This window comes from Gouania willdenowi, chromosome 14 (genome assembly GCF_900634775.1).
Source record: "Gouania willdenowi chromosome 14, fGouWil2.1, whole genome shotgun sequence".
Classification (NCBI taxonomy): domain Eukaryota; kingdom Metazoa; phylum Chordata; class Actinopteri; order Blenniiformes; family Gobiesocidae; genus Gouania; species Gouania willdenowi.
This window is the reverse complement of record NC_041057.1, coordinates 33514783-33534098: the sequence shown is the minus strand read 5'-3', so window position 1 is coordinate 33534098 and position 19316 is coordinate 33514783. Positions and strand designations below refer to the sequence as shown.

Here is a 19316-nt window from a genome sequence, read left to right as displayed (position 1 = left end):
ACTGTAGCTGAAGTGGTTGAACACAGACATGAGGAGACAGGACCATCTATAAGGGGGAATAAAGGGGAGAGATTTTTGGGGTCCATCCTTAAAGTCATTAAAATGATGGTCCATTGTTCTATGAATCTGTGATAACCACATTTATTTATTCATCTGAATAATATTCACTGTTATCCAGGAACGTTTATTATTATTTGGGCCATAGTATATAGTCATCTTCAAGATGTAAATCAGGAATGGAAGTAATGTAGCACAAATGCATTAAAAGGAGTAGAAATATGGCAAATAAAGTGATGAAAATAGGTTAAAATATGACAAGTTTGGTTTAGTTGCAGAAAAAGGATAAAAATGAGCAAAAACTGTTTCTTGAAGACATCTGACGAGCCCCTCCCAGTGTCTCCAGACCCCCAGGTTGAGAACCACTGCTCTAAGGAGTCACATGCATGAACACACGCGCACACACACACAACTGGGCAGCAGCTATCATCTTAAGAGAACTGTCGGTTGGAATAAACTATTGACCAAACAACAGCGTAGCATCATAGCATTAACATACAGTACAATCCACATTGAATTAGAAAAATACAGGTACAAAATGATTACATTCAAAAAGACAGTACTAGCACAAAAGGGTGTTACAGTCATTTTTGAGAACTACTATAAAGAATTCAAACGTTATAGAAGCATTTTCTAGGTAGAAAAAGGAGGGAATGTGAAAATAACAATTCTTTCTTCATTTTAGATTTAGCATTTCTATGCATTTATTATAATCTTCAAATTGATTAGGTAAAAGTTAAACATTTTCTAAAGATGGCAATAGCTTGGTTTTGAGTTTTTAAGGTGCACAGAGCGCTGCCTGTTTCTCGTTACACTAGAATCCAAAGTGAGGGAAGCCTGTGGAAAAGTGAGGAGGGATTTTACCTGCATGGTTTTACCTGAAGATTCTAAACACCTGAAGATCCAGTGCAACAATTGTGTCTATTTGGAAACATATGGATGCCAATAACATTTAAATCATTAATGAAATGACCTCATCTTTCTTTAGCTCAATAATCAACAACATTCTGCTTAGAAAAGCAAATATAAAGGATTTGTTGTTTTTTTTAGGGAAGACCAACTCAACTGAAACGACTACAAGTGGAAGATCTGATCAATGTCATGATTGGCTGATATTCTCAAAGAACATCTTAAAAATACACATGTTGTGGAAAACGTGCAGTTAGCCTATCAGGGTTTAGCACAAATCTGGGGACAAACTAGAGCTGCAGCGATAGTTTTGCATGATTTGCAAACAAAGGTTAAACATTGTTTCTCATCAAATTATCACGGATTCTACGTTTTTCTTTACTTGGTGCCCAATGTAAAACTCACTGTTTCATAGCCGGCATATTTACTTCATTTCTATTTCATTTCAGACAGAAATTCATGTAAAACAGCATATGCTCTATCATTGTTAAAAATGTGTACACCTGAAAAATAAATCTAATTGTAAATGTTAGGTCTAAATGTAAATTAATCTAAAATCTAAATGTTAAATTTAAAATCTGAATCTAAATGTTAAATCAGTCGAAAGAGCAGTAATGACTGGTATCGTACGGGCTGTTCATCAGCTGAGGGAATATGTGGACAACTGCCATCAGACAGTTACGCAGACGTAGATTTGAGGGTACCAGCATGCTGTATGTACACTCACTCTTACCAGTGTTGAAGACACCAAGGATTCAACTTTATTTATATAGCACAAAATACAAATTTTAGATGTTTAACTTTTAGATTTAATATTTACATTTAGATTAAACATTTGCATTTAGATTGATTTTTCATGTTTACATGTTTTTTAACAACAGGCTGTTTTACATGAATTTGTTTCAAATGAAAAAAAATAGCTAAATGTAAAGAAAGCGAGCTAAATGTTTAAAATACGTCTGCTGTGAAACAGTTTTTACATTCATGAGCAAAAGGCTGATGAAATCTAAGACCATTACAGTATTAAATGAAATGCTTGGTCTAACATTAACTATAGAGGAATCAGATTACAGCGCTAGAATCAAACATGTTCAATGATAATGAGTTGAAATGTTAAAGTGCAAACCAAAGTAAGCTAACACTAAACAGAGGAGGAAGAGAAAGAGCTAAGGTGACTTTATGGATTTGTTTTTCTACGTAATTAATCAAATAAACTTTGCACAGTGAAAAGTGACCTTTCAAAATGCTACATAAACTGCAATGAAGTTTCTTCAAAAGCACAGAAAGAACCTGCAAAGTTAATTTATGTTGTTTTAAAAATGGAGAAAGAGGGAATATCTGCAGGTAGAAGAAGAATAATGAATAAAGGCTAAATCTGAATTAATAATAAGCTTTTAAAGCCAATCTGAAACCTCATGTAAGTGATTTAAATGGAACTCTATAAAGTGACTCAAACATTTGTTGGTAAAAATGATTCCCAACATTTAACTCTCTTAATTGACCTTGTTTTTGAACATATTTGGGTTAAAGCTATTGGAGGCAGAAGCTATTGAGGCATCATTGAGGAAGTTGTGTTTATCATTGATTGGATGGATGAACTAAAGAAGTGGTTTGTTAAGAAGAAGAAAAAAAATGTAGAACGAAAACATCTTTTTTTTAAATCCTAGCTAAAATATAATTTTCCATCACAAGATATATTCTTTAAATATGCTTATAGGAAAAAGAAGTTTACAACACAAATGACAATCATCTCTAAAACAAAAGCCATGCACGAGGAGACGCGTCCTCCCTCCCTCCTTACACGGTCCCTAATGGCGCACAAATCATCATCATCATCATCATCTTTCAAACTAAAGCAAAGCTGAGGATAAACACTGAGTAATAGAAGAACCAGATGACCGTGTGGAGGATGAGCTGGAGATGGTAACGATCGTGATTCCAACGACAGGGATCCAAAGGAGAGATGTTGGAGTGCAGGGTTAGCGCCGACTCAGCAGAAAGCTTCACACACACACACACACACACCAATCAGTGACGAGCAGCAGCAGCCTCAGCCGAGCTGCTCAGACCTTAGAAACAACACAACAACACAGAGGACTCACTACTGTGTTCACATGTCACTGGATCAACAGAAATAAAACATCCTACAATTGGAATATTCATATATTCATCATTCATCACTCTGAACACAACCAGGTTAAGTCCAGGACAGATGAGGTCTTCATCATGGCCCAAGTGAGTACGGTAGGTGGAATTTAATATTCAGTGGTGAATGTTTATTTACTTTGGTTTAGTTGTTGACTTTGTCTCCTTGATTTGACTCGGTTTGTGTTCAGAGAACAACTTCTGATCTGCTCCAAACAGCCTCTGGTGCAGTTACATGAGCAAACCAGTTACTGTAACTAATTACAGTAACCAGTTCATTCATTTAAAAAAAAAAATGGAGCTACTGGGTATGGGCCAAACTGCATTCCGATCTAAGGAGAACTAACAGAGGAGTAGTTATTTGATACCACAACCATCGTAATATTTGACTCCCGAATAAATGAGAATTCGACTTTCGTTTTTTTTTCTTGTGGGGTCCCTTGGGGGAAAAAAATAATTGCCCGCTTCCCATTTTCAAACTCCATCAAGGTATCGATACCCTGAAGCCACACACCAAACTTGGTTATTCTATCTTAAACAGTTTCTGAGAAAAGCTGATCACTTTAACTCGATATATTGACATATGATGTGTATTTGGCAGCGCGCCTGTCGGCTGTGGCTGCAGAGGTTAGCGTTAGCAACGGATGTAAAACAGCAGATAACTCAGTTCTAATAATTTCTCAGTGAACCTGCAGCGCAATTACTCTAAAATAGTACACGACCGCCAGGCAATCTTAGATTTAGTTAAATCAAACAGTTATAGTCAGGTCGACGCAGCAACTCTAGCTTCAGATTGCTACAGCGGCTACACCCAGCGGCCTGTGTAGCAGCGGAGCCTCGTATCAGCGGTGTCCGCCAGCGGAGGAGACGTAAGCGGTGTGATCGGAAGCATGCATGGCGCGCATGTACACACAAACCAGGGTAGACGGTCTTTAAATCCTTAAAAAGTTAAGGTATTACATTTGATGTAGCCAAATTTAATGCCTTAAAAACTTTACATTTGAGAAAAATGTCATTAAATTAAAGAAATTGTAGCATTAAATACTGTAGTACATCTCAGTGCCTGTGCTCTGAAGTGTTGAGGATTCTAAACACTGTCTCTGATCATCACTGGGACAATTCTAATAATGTCAGCAGCACAATATTCTGATATAAAGAAATACTTAATTGAGCCCGAGATAAATTAATTTTCTCAGCTGCTAAAAACATAATTCCAGTGTTTGTCAAACACATACACACACAGGTTTCTAGGTTACTGTAACAAATAGGTTCACCCCAGAAATGATACCGTATATTATTTGTTAGTAGTTAGTTGACTTAGCACTTATAAACACTACATGGTTAAATTTCAATAAATGGGCTTATTTTTGGAGCCAAATGTTGTTTTCTTGAGAAATAAAAGCAAATGCTTGATCATTTTACAGCCACGTCATTTTCGTTGTGCATTATTTTGCTTAAAAACGCAAAAAAAAAAAACTAAATTATCCGATAATCGATTGATGAAGTGCTAGATTAATTGATTCCAAAAAGAATCGATAACTGCAGCCCTCATCATAATATTGAAGCAGTAATGTTGAGTTAGATTGAATTGCACATAATCAGTACAAATATTTAAAAAATAAATTTCATCATGGCAGAACCAAAACTGTGTCTGTGTGTGTGTGAGATGGTCTGAAGTTGGTTTATCTCAGATCATCTCACAGTTCTGTTATAGCAGAATTATAAGCACATTATATCAATCCACAAACATCAACACCTCGTCTATAATGTACTTCAAAATGCCATAAATACGCTCAAAATGTGAATATCGACACCAAATGAAAGCTTAGATCATAAGCTTAAGAATTAGGAACCACCAAGATATGTTTTTCGCAATTTTTGAGTTTCCACGATGACAAAATAAAGTTTAAGGGGTATCATCACTTAAAATTGTATAACTCCACATATTACATATTGAGAAATATATCAATATGTTCTTGATTTAGTATTGAAGACCCTTTCTTTTGATGTATCATTACCAGGTAATTTACTCTCCTAAGGAGCAATGGCGCCCCCTACGTTCAGTTTTCTGTAGTTTTTTCCTTTTTTAATTAGTACCGTCGTAATAATTGTTGCACACTTGGACTCAAAAGACATTTTCAGGTGTGCATGGGTGGTTTAAACTCTTTATTCTGCACTACAGAGAAACACACCATCTATTTAATCAGAATCACAATTCCTTTATTAATCCCAGGGGGAAATTAATTTAAAAAAAAAAAAAAAAGTACGTCCAAATACAGGCGATCTGCTCGGATGCTCCCGTCGTTACCTGAAAACCCAGAGGACCCCTACAACCACTTAGCTGGCCTTGATGCTGCCTGTGTGCACATTCCAACATAAACAGTGCTTCCACCAGATGTAGCGTGTAGCGCACATTAAACTGCTCATTCAAGTCGGCTTGAAACGTGTTCGGACTTAAAGCGACATCAGCTTCATTTGGGTTCAACAGGTTTTTGGACGTCTTCTCTGGGGACGGGTTTTCTTTTTTCAGCCCGATCAAGCTCTAATTTGTGCGTGTGAGTGTGTGTGCACATGTCCTCCGTACGTGTGTGTGTGTGTGTGTTCCAATATTACTGCAGGTTCTACATAATGTCTCATTTAAATTTGAAAAGCGCGTAATGGAATCAGTGTTTGAATAAAATGTGATTTTGTGTCTATACAGTGTGTGTGAGTATTTATTAGTGGAGGACCTATATAGACCTATGAGTAACTCTTTACATTCATCATGACCATTTACCAACTTAAATAACTTTTAGCTTTAAAGTAAGGCTGGAACAAAGATAAAAAAAAAAACAAAAAACCCAACTTTAACTTTACTTCACTAAATTTGGCCTTCAGAGTTACACATTTCAAAATTTTCGGGGCCGATGGCACTCGCTCACATGCCACGCAATCCCCCATGCTGTGAAAAATTCCTGGCGAGAACCCTGCGTATGTCAAACATTGTGTATTCTATGACTTAATATAATCGACATGAAATGAAAAGAGTAGGTCAACAAAAAGGTCATTTTCATCTCGTGCATCCCAAGATTTTACTGATACCAGTTGATTTAATATTCTAAAGATCCTTTCCAGTGATACTAATTTTACAGAGCTGTGGGGAGGAGCAGTAGAGCCATATCTGGCCTGTGGCCTATAATGATTTACTTTCTATATCATGTATTCAGACGCTAACAGACTAATTTATTTGACAGCCCACAATATTCAACGAATGTGTTCTACCTGTGAACGTCCCCCATGGTGGCCACCTCAGCGAGGGCGGCCAGGCTGAGGAAAGCCGGTTCCTTCTGTTCGGCTTCTCCTTCACCAGGATCCCTGCAGCACATGTTGGCGTTGCATAATCTCAGTTGAGGTAATGGCTTCTTATCCTGCTCTGGCTTTTGCTCCTCAGGTTGGTCTTCTGGAGCAAAGAGGAAACAAAACACACGTACAGTCCTCAGTAACAATGTCTGACTTTAGTCCCAATAGGTGTTTGTGTAAAACTGGGAGATAATGTACACAATTCATATCTGGATACTTCTCTTTAAAGGTAGGGTTCACCGATGGCTCCGCCTTTACCCCCTCCCCTTTGTGCTCTGTCACTCACATGCACGAGCACCGCTGCTCCAGAAGCAGACCTCAGCTCATCACTTGTATATTCAGCAATAAGTAAACACTAAACTTTATCATTATATATGTTAAACAACGTGACTTAAATACTCTGTTTTAAGTTTGTCACCGATGATGCGCTTTGAGTGTGGGATCGTGCACGCGAGGGGTCGAGAACCCAGCAGGGAGATGTGATTGGTTAAAAAAACATTCATTGGTCAAAGTTTTTACAGGTTTACAGCTGCTACAGATGATGGAGTTCCTTTATTCATTTTTCAGAGCACATCAAATCTTAATTTCTGTCAGGTCAGGCAATTTTAACAAAAAACTTAAAAAGTGTATCTGGAGAAAATCATCAACCCTTCCTTTAAAATAGAAATAACCAGCTTTTTAGATCATTTAGCAACTTGTGCTACTTTTGGTTGATATATATCAGGGGTGTCAAACTCTTTAATTCAGGGGCCAAATATGGACCAGTATGATCTCAAGTGGAAAAGAACAATTTTAACATCATTGTGCCCTAGTTTTCAATACCAGAGCAATTTACTTTAAACATTCTTGATATTTTGTTAACAATTTTTTGTTTCATTTAGAGGAATTTGTGAGAAATTGCAAGATTTGTTAAAAAAAATAGAGAGTTCTTGTCAGTTTGCAATTAAAATGACTGCATTCATGTGAAATAAAGGAAAAAATGCAATTCCATAAAAATATTGTAGAGATTCATTAAATTGGTAAATTTGAAATATCTACAACTGGATTATTTGGTAAGTTACACAATAATAAATGTTTTCTCTGTCCTTTTCATTTACTCCTGCGGGCCGGATTGGATGCTCTAAAGGGCCAGATTTGGCCCCTGGGCCTTGAGTTTGACACGTGAAAATGCTACAAAATAATTTCAGGAAAATTCAAAAACTTTGTAAGAATTTTGAGTTGTTTTTTTAAACAGTAAGAATAAAAATGACTGCGATCACAGAATATAAGCACAGAGAAAACTGTGAGCCCTGAAAATGTACACAAGGATTCAGTTTTGGCCCCCAGGCCTCGAGTTGTAATAGAAATGAAGGCGAATCATAAAAGTATTAAATAAAGTTAACCTGTGAAGGTTACAGAATTAATTCTTTGGTGCATTCTGAATGTCACGTATGTTGAAATCTTCTTTATTAGTGAATATACACTGAATGATTATTTCATGACTTTATTACTCACCTTTAACTGAAGGCACACCGCCCACAGCTGTGCGCACCAAGTGTGTTATCTTGGTTTTTCGAGCTTTCCTCTTTTGGCTGCCAACTAAAATCTCCAGACTAGTGTTACCTTGGACATCAACGGATTTGGCTTTTAAGGATGAGTCGAGCACACAGGGATCCATTTGTACCAAAGCTGTGAAGAAGAAGAAGAAGAAGAAGAAGAAGAAGAAGAAGAAGAAGAAGAAGAAGAAGAAGAAGAAGAAGAAGAAGAAGAAGAAGAAGAAGAAGAAGAAGAAGAAGAAGAAGAAGAAGAAGAAGAAGAAGAAGAAGAAGAAGAAGAAGAAGAAGAAGAAGAAGAGAAGAAGAAGAAGAAGAAGAAGAAGAAGAAGAAGAAGAAGAAGAAGAAGAAGAAGAAGAAGAAGAAGAAGAAGAAGAAGAAGAAGAAGAAGAAGAAGAAGAAGAAGAAGAAGAAGAAGAAGAAGAAGAAGAAGAAGAAGAAGAAGAAGAAGAAGAAGAAAAAGAAGACAATGCAAATGTTGTAAAGAAACAAATAACTATCACAGTTATGAAGGTTAATGTGTAGAGCATTTCTAGCAACCCCTAAGATCCTGTTTGTTATACTGTGTTAGGATTAGTGACAAATTGTGCCAGCTCAGATATTTTCATACTGCATTTTATTTAAACGAGCTTTATATTTGAAGAAGTGAAATTATAAAATATAGTTGTTTAAATTGTGTGTTGTGTTTTATTTATAACAATAATTTAACAATGATTGAATTCATCGTTATTCATATAAGGTTAATTACAACAAGTCATCTTGTAGTGCTCAAAGAATATACTGTATATAGATTAATAGATACAAATAGATTAGAATATAAATAGATTAATAGATAAAAATTTATACAGATTAATAGATAATTCACATAAATTAGTAAATAAGAATATATATAAATTATTAACCTCCACCTCTTCAGCAGACTCTCTTTGTTATTTTGTATAGTTACTGTGAGTGTGATATGGGAAGAATTGTATTGTATATAATTGTATATTCTCTGTTTTTCCAGGTTTATTTAATTTAATGTAATTATTTTTTTATTTCTCTGAGTTCTGTTTTAAGAAAAAGAATTTGTAAAAACCACAAGCATCAAATTATTTATTTTATCTGTCAAATTGGATTGTTTTACACCCTTTGTAATATTTGTTTGTAAAACAAAAATACAAAAAAAATAAACAATTTAAAAAATATATGTATAGATTAATAGATAAAAATAAATAGATTTAATAATAATTGATTATTTTAATCAGTAATTATTTTTTAAACAACTACTACACATTCCACAAGGTTGAAAAACACTGTTATAGAGGCATTTGGAACGCATAGAAGTCATAGGTTTAGTTTTGATGAATGGATCAATGATATGTAAAACAATGCAAGCGATAAAAGATATTTCAAAGCTATCCTTAAAACAATAAATGAATAAAAAATGAGGGCCTGTATCGTACATTAAAAAAACTATTTCTTTAAGATATTAATTTTGAAACTTATTTTATACATTCTGCAGGTTTGTCTTGAACACAAAGCATCGTAACCGTGAAAAATTAATCCCTTGGAATAATTATGGTCTCACAATATTGACACAAACTTTACACAAGAAGTAATAAAATCTGTGCTTTTAAAACTTGTTAGAATGCCAACAAATCCTCTTATTTCACTTCTTGTGCAGAGTTTATTTGACAAACATTAGAATTCACCTTTCTCCTCTGCACCTGGCTTCTCCTTTTTGGCTCTGTGCTTCCTAACAATCTTGTGGAATGATGACGTTTTCTGTGATGAAGATGTTCCTGACGTGAACAAAATGAACAAAGCCTCGTAATGAAGTCCAACAGTTCTTCTTTGAGCGAGGTAAGGACGGATGAAATCAACGAGCTAATGGCTGCTCAGCTACTTATTGATACGATGAAAAAAAAAGGTCATGAGTCAATGTACAGGTCGTACCTGTTCCAACTTTGGAGGCGTCGTCTAGAACAGGCGAGCTGTCCGTCTTCCTTTTCTTCCCGACACCAGGACCTTTCTTATCAAAAGTCATTGGACTGAACTGTGGGAGGCTGTTAAACTTCCTCTCAAACTCCTTCTCCAGCTTTCCAAGGCTGAAAGACAGAGTTGAGGATTTAACACGTCTATCGGTGGTTTGAGTACTTTAGACGTAATCCTGCTAACAAACGAACAGATAAAACACAGGTGAAAACTTCTACTTGGCAGAGGTAACGATAATGCTGAGAATGAAGTAAATCAAACCTCGGTGCGTAAAGTTCTGTTTTACCCTGTGTTTATCTGTGTCTGTTAGCAAGATAACTTGAAAGGTTCTAAACAGATTTGAATGAAATTTTCAGGAAATGTTGATAATGGGACAAGGAACAGGTGATTATATTTTGGTGATGTTCTCGCTTACCAAAAATGAGAAAATACCACTCACAGATATCACAATATGGGTGGATGTGAGCTTTGCCTGAGCCTGGTCCTTCAAACGTGGTGGCTTATGGGTAATGTAGTAGTGATAGGGAAGCTAGTTCATGTGATACCGATATGATAGCAGAGACGATAGAGCAGGGGGCAGCCTTTGGCAGATTGCCAGAATGCACCGCGATCGAGCAAAAAGAACCAATCAGAGCCAGGATTGTGTTTGATGGGCTTTCTGACAGCTGCTGCTCACAGTCCCCGCCCCTTTCCCAGAGCGCCATCTTTTTTACAGTGTATGGTCTGGAGGAGTAGAAGATGGAATTGGTGACTTTTCTGCTTGAAAGGTAATTACTGCTGCTTGATTTACATTGTTTGATTTGTAATTGTTACACTAGAACTCTGTTATGTATGTGTTGTTCATGTGCGTGCAGCAGCCTCCGTGTGGGCTGCTGTAGGTGACACTGAGTTGCTGCTGCTGCTGAGGTGTGTGCACATAGAGAGAGAAAAGTGTTGCAGTAATATGCTTTTAACAGAGCATGTTATATTACTGTGATGTTGCTTGTTAGCTCCTCTGAGGGAGGGACTTTGGAAAGTTTGAAGGCAGGGCAAGAGAGCAGCGGGGAGGGAGGGGGAGAGAGGGTTCTGAGAGTTGCGGACTGCAGCTTTAAAGCCTCTTCTTGTTGTGGTTTCTACAATATATCCAGGTCTTTTAAAACATATTTTGTTTATAATACATTAAACATTTTTGTTACATACATTCTGAAACTATGAGCTACTTCATAGGTACTGTATAGTCAGAACTTAGATAAGCACTTTCTACATTTTCACAGTTTCACTTTAATTAGAGGGTAAGATAATAAGGAAGGATAGCAGCAACTTAAAATGGTATAGAAATAATTCCAGCAAGTTCATTTGTATGTGATATGTATATTAATATGTTGTGGTTTAATTTTTTTCCCACAGTTTTTCACTTCAAAGCGATGAGCAGACGCCTCTGAAGAAGACTGGCAGTTGACAGTTGAAACATGCCAGGAGATCAAAGTAAATTTCCTGAAAAACATTTGTCTGACTGAAAAAAACCACATCATATTAAAGGTAGGAAATGTTGAGGTTTTATCTAGGGCTGTCACTTTAACGCATTAATTGTGATTAATTAATTACAGGAAAAAATCATGCTTTTAATCGGTTGTTTTTTCACCACTCCAGACAGCACGGAACCTTTCTCATGTATACCCATAATACTGATACACACACTACAATAAGGAGACTGCCGAGCTACTCAGCTTCCTTTGTATTAATTTTAACTTTTAAAAAACACAGAATGGAAAACTAAAGCCTAGTTGTTTGCAAATTGTGCGAGAAAGAGTTCGTCTTATCACCAGAACTTTGTAGCCCTCATTACCACCTGAATGTAGCGGCTAGCACCTCAATGCTAAACAAGTAGCAGCTAGCACGGACACACGAACAGTGCTAACTGTTACATGCTCCGAGCATGCTGTGACTGACAAATGAACAAACTCATTGGATAAATTATATTATCTGAAGGAGAAAAAAAGCAACAAGTTTGGTGTCAGCACATCATAAACCGTAAGAACACCTTTCTAACTTATAGCACTACGTATTACATTTTATTTAATTTTCTATTATATTATTATGTAAATGGCTACACCTGCATCTGTGACTATGACTTTATGAAGCCACTGTCATTTAAATGAAAGCACCTCAAGTTGAGGGCATTTCTCACAAATTTTTAGGTGCGATTAAAAAAGAGATTCATTAGATTAATTAATTACAAAGCATGATTAATTAACTGCACAATTTTTTAAATCTCTTGACAGGCCTAGTTTTGACATGAAACACTTAATTTCCCCTAATTTATGCAATTGTTTCATTTTCATTAAAATGAAGAGAAAATCCATAACATACCACTGATCTGCAAAATTTAGAAACATTTGTCGCAATGTTTCAGTGAAAATAAACACTTAAAGATGATTAATTTAATCCGAAATCTATTAGCAGTACTTAACCTTACTAAATACTAACTGCATCTGTTATATGTATTTTTCTCTGTGAGTTTGAATCCTGGAAAGTTAATCAGATTTTAGATGAGCTCATTGGTGACTAGAGCTCCTGAGGGCCACCTGAGGGCCCACGTGGTGTAGACACGTTCAGAAGGAGAGTGGACTCACCCAGGGGAAGATTCATCTTTGGACTTGGACTTCTTTAGCTTCTTTGAGTTGTTGGGTGCAGTCTGTGAAACGGTCCAGTTGTCTTCACTCCAGGAAGATTCGTGATCAGCGGCCCGGAAAGCTCCGCGCTTACCTACAGGAAGTCAGACCAATGAGAAGCAATCCTTTCTGAATATTCAGTTCCTAAATACACACACTGGGGACGTACCTCGGTCTATATTAGCTCTGAGTGATGTTAGCATCCCTTCAGAAACCAGAGTCTTGTACAAGGCGCCTTTACAACTTCGCTCCGACTTCCTGGAGCCACGGTTCTCTGAGCTAGATTCACAGATGGCGTCTCCTGCTCGCTCTACCCCATGGTCCTCCTCTTTCATCTTCTCAAATGAATAGCGACACACAGCAGTGACAGGTTCCCCCACACGGCCCTGAACGGCCATGTTTCCTACGTCTGCTTCAGTCTTTGTTTCCATCATCTCTTCCTCTGGTGCAGTATGTGGTTCATGGTCTCTGCCATCATGCTTCTTCTCATCCTCCTGATTTTCCACTAAAAGCTTCACTTTGGCCTTACTTTTTATTTTGGGTGAACACGTGTTGATGCCTTTCGGACAGCTCTCCAGTCTCTCTTCAGGAACGTCCTCAGTGCGAACAATGGCTAAAGTTTCAATCACGTTCAGGTCCACATTGGAATGATTGACTTTTTCATTTGATGAACAGGAAATGTCCAGCTTGTCATGTGACTTGGTCACATCGTTTTCCTTGTTAACTTTATTGTGACAAATGGGGAGTTGTGGGGGAGTGGCAACATTAGAGGTAGGAGAGCCACAGGAGGGGGCAGGTATGTGGCTGGAGGGGGGAAGGTGCTTGTCGGCTTTGATTTCTGGTTGATTGGAGGAAGAATCAGAGGATCTGTCCTCGTGCAGGGGGATACCTTTGTCTGTTTGTCCAGCTTCAGATGCTAAACACATCTAAGCAAACAGAAAAAAATAATAAGTAAATAAATATTTTACAGCCACATATTTATATATCTAAGAATAATATTTTTAAGATCAGCCTTTGCCAACCATCAAACATAAAGAAAAAAAAGGGTTTTAACATTATGGACTGTGGCTCTGATAGAAGAGGGAAATACTGCTCAGATTGTTTACACTGAGATCAGCTGTTAGCACTTCGTGCTAATGCTACGCCAGCTTATGCAGCACGAGACCCGACATCCCCCGTGAACTGAGGAGGAAACGACAGGGACAACGTGCTGAGCAAGGAGAAGATATCAGCCTGTCCACCTGTCCGTCATCATGGGAATGATAGATCTATCTCCAATAAGACGGCATGAGAAGGACTTCTGGGAGCGCTCACAGCGCTATAGGTACGTGAAGATATAGTTATGTAACCTTATTTAATCAAAATCAAATCGAGCTTTAGTCATTTTGCTAAACATACACATTAGTGCAGACAAGATGAGAAAACGTTAAAAACATACACATCTCCCATACCACGCATACTGGCACACAGTGTTTATAGTTCATTGTAGACGTCACTCCAGTTGTGTTCTGAACATTGGGAACAGAAAGAACACAACTCCCCCAAACAAACTCTTGGGGTACCTGGTATCCGACCAGCACCAGCCATGAGCACAGCGCTTCACCATCGTACCTTCTCTGAAAATGTCTGACCCTGTTTACGGAGCAACGGTTGCTCGGACGTATGATTGGACAACGGCTGTTTGTGGGTGGGGTTTTGCAAAAGGTCAATTGTGAGAGCAACAATGCTCTTTCATTCCTGGTCACTGTCCCTTGTCCTTATTCCAGTTGCTTCCCCTACTGTTTCTGCTGAGTATAATAATGGGATTTTACCCTCACAGTGATTGGTAGATCTTTTCTTTCATTCATTGTTTTTTTTTTTCCTCCCCTTGTTTCATTTTCTTTCTTCTGTTGATAATTTATTGTATCATCAACATGTTATTTCTGTAATTAACTTCTGATTTATTTACCTAATCCACTGCATGACACCACTAAGGTCTGCTGTCAGGTCACTATAAACACTACTGTTCTTAGTTAAGAAAATAATACAACTATACTTTTACATCTCAGGCCTCTAGTTTCCTTTCTTTTAAAACTGTGTCCAAAAATGTCTTTTTTTTGCTTTTTTTTTGTAATGCTCTGATAACTTTTTTGTTTGAAATTGTTTTTTGTTTTTTTTCAGACTAGACATTCTGAAAAACGATCTTAATGTTTTTTTCTCTACTTTAGGATTTCCTGTCTGTTGGAATGTGAGAGTCGAGATGTTTCATATCCCTACATTGGCTCACACTAAATATTAGAGTAGAAACTAGAAAAGAATGCCTGTTTCTGTCTATTGTCAATGAAAGATTCAGAGAGAAGATGAAATATCTTACCTCAGCGAGCTGAAAGAGGGCAGACTGTCTGCATGGCTTTCCTTCAGGTGCCACAGAAATGACGGCCTGGAAACAAACAGCATCAGCACCATTACATAATGTGCTGTTTTAAAGATCAAACTAATGATCTTTGAGAGAAAGCTACTGTTAAATATCATCAGTCTTATACAGTGTTGGAAATAACTAATGGCATTATCATATTTAATACTATCTCGTCCGTTACAACGCTGTTACTGACAGTGAAATGTGGAGCGTTATTACTATGCACTGATGAGCTGTTTCTCACTCAGCCATGATGAGACAGAAGCTGCAAGTAAGGTGAGGGGGAGGGCTTACACAGAAGCACAAGTAATGATAATTGGCTAAGGTAGAGTCAATTTCATGGTAAGCCAATCAGTGCCAAAGTTCAGGTAAGTGGGTGTTGCTACCAAGCTTGGAGTGCCGCATGGGACAGAGAGAACTAGATGTGACAATGTGGAGCCTAGAGAAGTCTGCTGATTTAAAACTGACGTTTACAGCTTGGCAGTACAATCACTACGGCAACCTGCTTGCTGTAAAAGGACAAAAAACACATGTCAAATGTACTTTATGTCCCGGAAAAAAGTGTTTGTCCTCTTCATACGCAAGTTATTCTAATATAATGAAACATCTCTCAGTGGCACACGCTGCTACTAAGCAAGTGGCCAAAACAAATAATGCTATTAGGGCTGCCAGCGCTGCTAGTAGAAGGCCAGGAGACATCAGGGAAGGACATGGAGATGGAGCCACTCCATTTCAAACAGCAAAGGCTGGATTTTCCTGCCCCACAGAAACATGTGACACAGACTGAACTGAATGCTCTGATAGGCAGGTACTGTATATCAGTGAAAACATGTCATCATTACCAACTGTGGACTCGGAGCTTTAATTTCTCTCTCTGACACAAATCAACATAAGTTGAAGTTACAGTGTTCTTTGTATTTAAATAGCACTGATTGTTAACAAACTGCTTCATTTTGTTTTGATAAAAACTTGAAGCACTTTATTTTTCATTTTGCACTACATTGAATTAAAAGCACTTTTTGTTTAAACTGATGTACAGCATGTTTCTAAGCTGTACTACTTTATACAGCTGGCCCTTGACACCCGCTAAAAAATCTGAATTATTTTAGTTACGCAAAAATTACTTTTCCTAGTATTTAGTTACATTTACAAAGAAGTAACTCAGTTACTAACTCAGCTACTTTTTGGGGAAAGTAACTAGTAACTCTAACTCTTTTTTTTTCAACTAATTTGCCCATCACTGGTTTTATAACGAAGCTGAATCCAGACACATTACACATGGTCATATACATGTGGCTGACAGATACTCTCTGACAGGAAAAGCTGGAGCTTGAGAAACCTCCATCCACTTGCTCAGACCCCCCAGCATTTACCACGTCTGACACAAAACTGGGCTATGTCGCTGTTGTGCCAAGGTTACCATTTTTCCTCCTGAAGTGGCCGTGGATAGAGGTGTGTGTGTGTGTGTGTGTGAGTTTTGTGAGCATTACCCTTGTAATGGTCTGATGAGCTGAACATGGCAAACTCTGTCTTTCCTCTTGTCGAGGTTGGAAGACGCTCCAGCCTCCTGAGACTCTCTTCTACACAGAGGAGGTGAAGAAGATATGTTTTAACCAGAAACTACAGTGATCTACAGTTTGTTTGATTGATAAATTAACCCCAGCATTCTTACAACCATAATACTGTAGAGCAGCCGGGGCCACATGATCAATATTCATGTCAGCATTTACAATTACAACCAATCAGAGCATTAACACAGGGGGAACATGGGTTTCTTTCGTTTTTGTCTTTCGTTTCCATCTTTTGTCAGTTTTTGTTCATTATGTGTGTTTTTGTTTTCTTAATGTAATTGTATGTATTTTTCTGTCCTTTCCTTCATTTTTCATTGTCATTTTGTGTATTTCTGTCATTGTGTGTGTTTGGAGTCCTTTTGTGTATTTTTAGAGTCATCATGTGTTTTTGTTATTTTTGTGTTCTTTCTTGGTGTAATTGTGTGTATTCAGTTATTTTCTGCATTGTTGTTATTTTCTGTATTTTCCTGTCAATTTGTGTAATTTTGTTTTTTTTTGGTCTCTGAGGGGCCACATGTGGCCCCTCAGCCGCCAGTTGCCCAAGTCTGCAAACAAACACTAACATTTATCACTTGAACAGATCATGATGAGTGGTTTCTGGATCAATTACAATTGCACATCACAGAGGTACAAAGTCCATGATCAAACAAGATAAAACCGTCTCCCATGAGGTGTAATCCACTGATACCTCTGTTCCTGGGAAAAGGCTGGACTTCACCGTGCACTCAGTCACATCAGGCACTCTGTTTGGCATCTTCTCAGGGATCGTCTGCAGGACGAGACAAAAAAAAAAACTAAATCAACTTCTGTTAGACAAAAGATTAAATGTCCTCAAACAAGGAACCTGACTTCATCATGGCATTTTCATTTCCAGTTTATCACTACTTCACATATGAAGAATCAAGTCATCAGTCAGCTGCTTTTAAAGAAAATATATGAAACTGATTATGTAATAAATTTAAATCAGCGTTATGCTTTGACGATGATTCGACACGTGACGATTCATAAATGTTATAAAATCAATTGTTTTTCATAAAAACTAAAACGACAGGAACAGGACCGCTGCACGCGGAACAAAATCTTATGCATTTTATGCATTAAAAGTCGTGATAATCGTTAATATCGTAATAATCGTTGATTATTCAAATCAACCCTTATTCGTAATTGAATCGTGAGGTTCCTTAGATGGCACAACCCTAGTAGGTAAACAGCTACAATACACCGTTAAGCTGCGTTCACATCAAACGCAAATTATGCAACCATAGTTGCTTACATTTCCTGTGATGAGTCGCTTGAACAGTTGTGCTTTTTGCTCGCTTCATTGCTTCATTTACCGCCAAGTTCCAGCTCAATTTTCATTTCCACATAAAACATGGTGGACCCTACTACGATGGCTAAACGAGGTATTTAATACTGTAATTGTGGTCCCGGTAAAAAGAAGCACAAGATGATGACCTCCATGTTTCTCCAGTGACATAAAGACCGGGGAAATGACGTGGGGAGAAGTGCGTTGTGGATTGGATGTCACGACACAGCGTCACCCGAAGTCGCTTGAAAATTTTAAACTTTGAGTGACTTCCAGCGACTCAGATCAAGCGATTGAGTCACTGGAATTGTATTGCTTGAAGGGAGGTCGCTTGAAGTCGTGTCATTTAAATTAATTTTGAATGGAGTCTAGTCGCCAGAGTCGTTATAAGTGTGAACGTACCTTTAGCCATCAAGCTGGACAAATGTGGAGTTCAGGGTCTTACTTAAATCTACTTAAATACATGAAAATTGAACCACAAACCCTGTAAATAAAAAACGAATGTCAAAGTTGGTCGATTAGCTCATTTAAGGACTCTCAAAGACAATTAAACTTTTTTTTAAAAGTACTAGTAGACAGGATTTTTGAGAACCATGGCCATCTTTAAACAGATATGATTTGAATTAAAGCTAGGTGATATGGACCAAAACACATCTCAATTTTCCTCAAAATCACAATATACAATATTTATCTAGATATTTTATAACTCAAAGTCTGACCAAAAAGACAATTCTGGGTTAAATTTGCTGATGAAAAAGGCCACACAGGTACATTCATTAACAAACAGCTGCATAATAAGTGCCACTTTAGTGCTTTTCTCATCTAAGGGACAGCACTTGTGAGTGAGTTCTGTAGTGTGGCTTGTTTAGTTGAAGTTCTCGGTAAGGAACCACTCAGCAATCCATCTAACTGTGCTTTTCATGCTGTTGTGAAAAGTAACCTAAGCAGCCACTCCTAAAATGATCATTAGGTGGAAAAGGTTTAAAACTGCTTAAAATGTCTTAAAAGTTAAAAAAAAAAAAAAAGGCTTTTTAATTTGATAGAGAACTGTCTGAAATGGGAGTAATTTTGCAAAAATGCATTAAAAGGAGCAAAAACATGGCAAGAAAAAGTGATGAAAATAGGTTAAAATATGGCAAGTTTGGTGTAGTTGCAAAAAACCATCAAAAATGAGTTGAAAATTTGTTTAAAAAAATTGTTTCTTGAAGTATTTTGATACAAAATGAGCTATAGAATATATATCTAAGAAATATGGAAAAGTTGTAAAGGACACTGTTTGACTACTCTGAATAGTATTAAATACTTAAGATGTGATTTGTACTGTGTGATTGTATCTATACTATAAAGACAGAAAGGTCTCTGTGTGTGTGTGTGTGTGTGTGTGTGTGTGTGTGTGTGTGTGTGTGTGTGTGTGTGTGTGTGTGTGTGTGTGT

General features: G+C 37.4%; 1 protein-coding gene across 7 annotated transcripts in view; it reads right to left on the bottom strand.

Annotated features, from left to right (window-relative positions):
• Window positions 1-350: 350 nt before the first annotated feature.
• Window positions 351-19316, bottom strand: part of bbx (BBX high mobility group box domain containing) — a 46055-nt gene continuing 27089 nt past the window's right edge. For 4 of the 7 annotated variants that reach the window (XM_028467369.1, XM_028467373.1, XM_028467367.1 and 1 more), the window contains 10 exons: window positions 17266-17346; window positions 16497-16586; window positions 14965-15030; window positions 12781-13537; window positions 12573-12705; window positions 9922-10073; window positions 9678-9767; window positions 7945-8118; window positions 6373-6550; window positions 351-2967 (listed from right to left, as the gene is read on the bottom strand). In XM_028467369.1, coding sequence (XP_028323170.1) covers window positions 2946-2967; window positions 6373-6550; window positions 7945-8118; window positions 9678-9767; window positions 9922-10073; window positions 12573-12705; window positions 12781-13537; window positions 14965-15030; window positions 16497-16586; window positions 17266-17346 — 1743 coding nt within the window. In that variant the 3' untranslated portion in view covers window positions 351-2945. Of the gene's footprint in view, window positions 3036-6372; window positions 6551-7944; window positions 8119-9677; window positions 9768-9921; window positions 10074-12572; window positions 12706-12780; window positions 13538-14964; window positions 15031-16496; window positions 16587-17265; window positions 17347-19316 lie in introns of all 7 variants that reach the window. The other 3 variants (XM_028467370.1, XM_028467371.1, XM_028467374.1) reach the window with 3 other exon arrangements.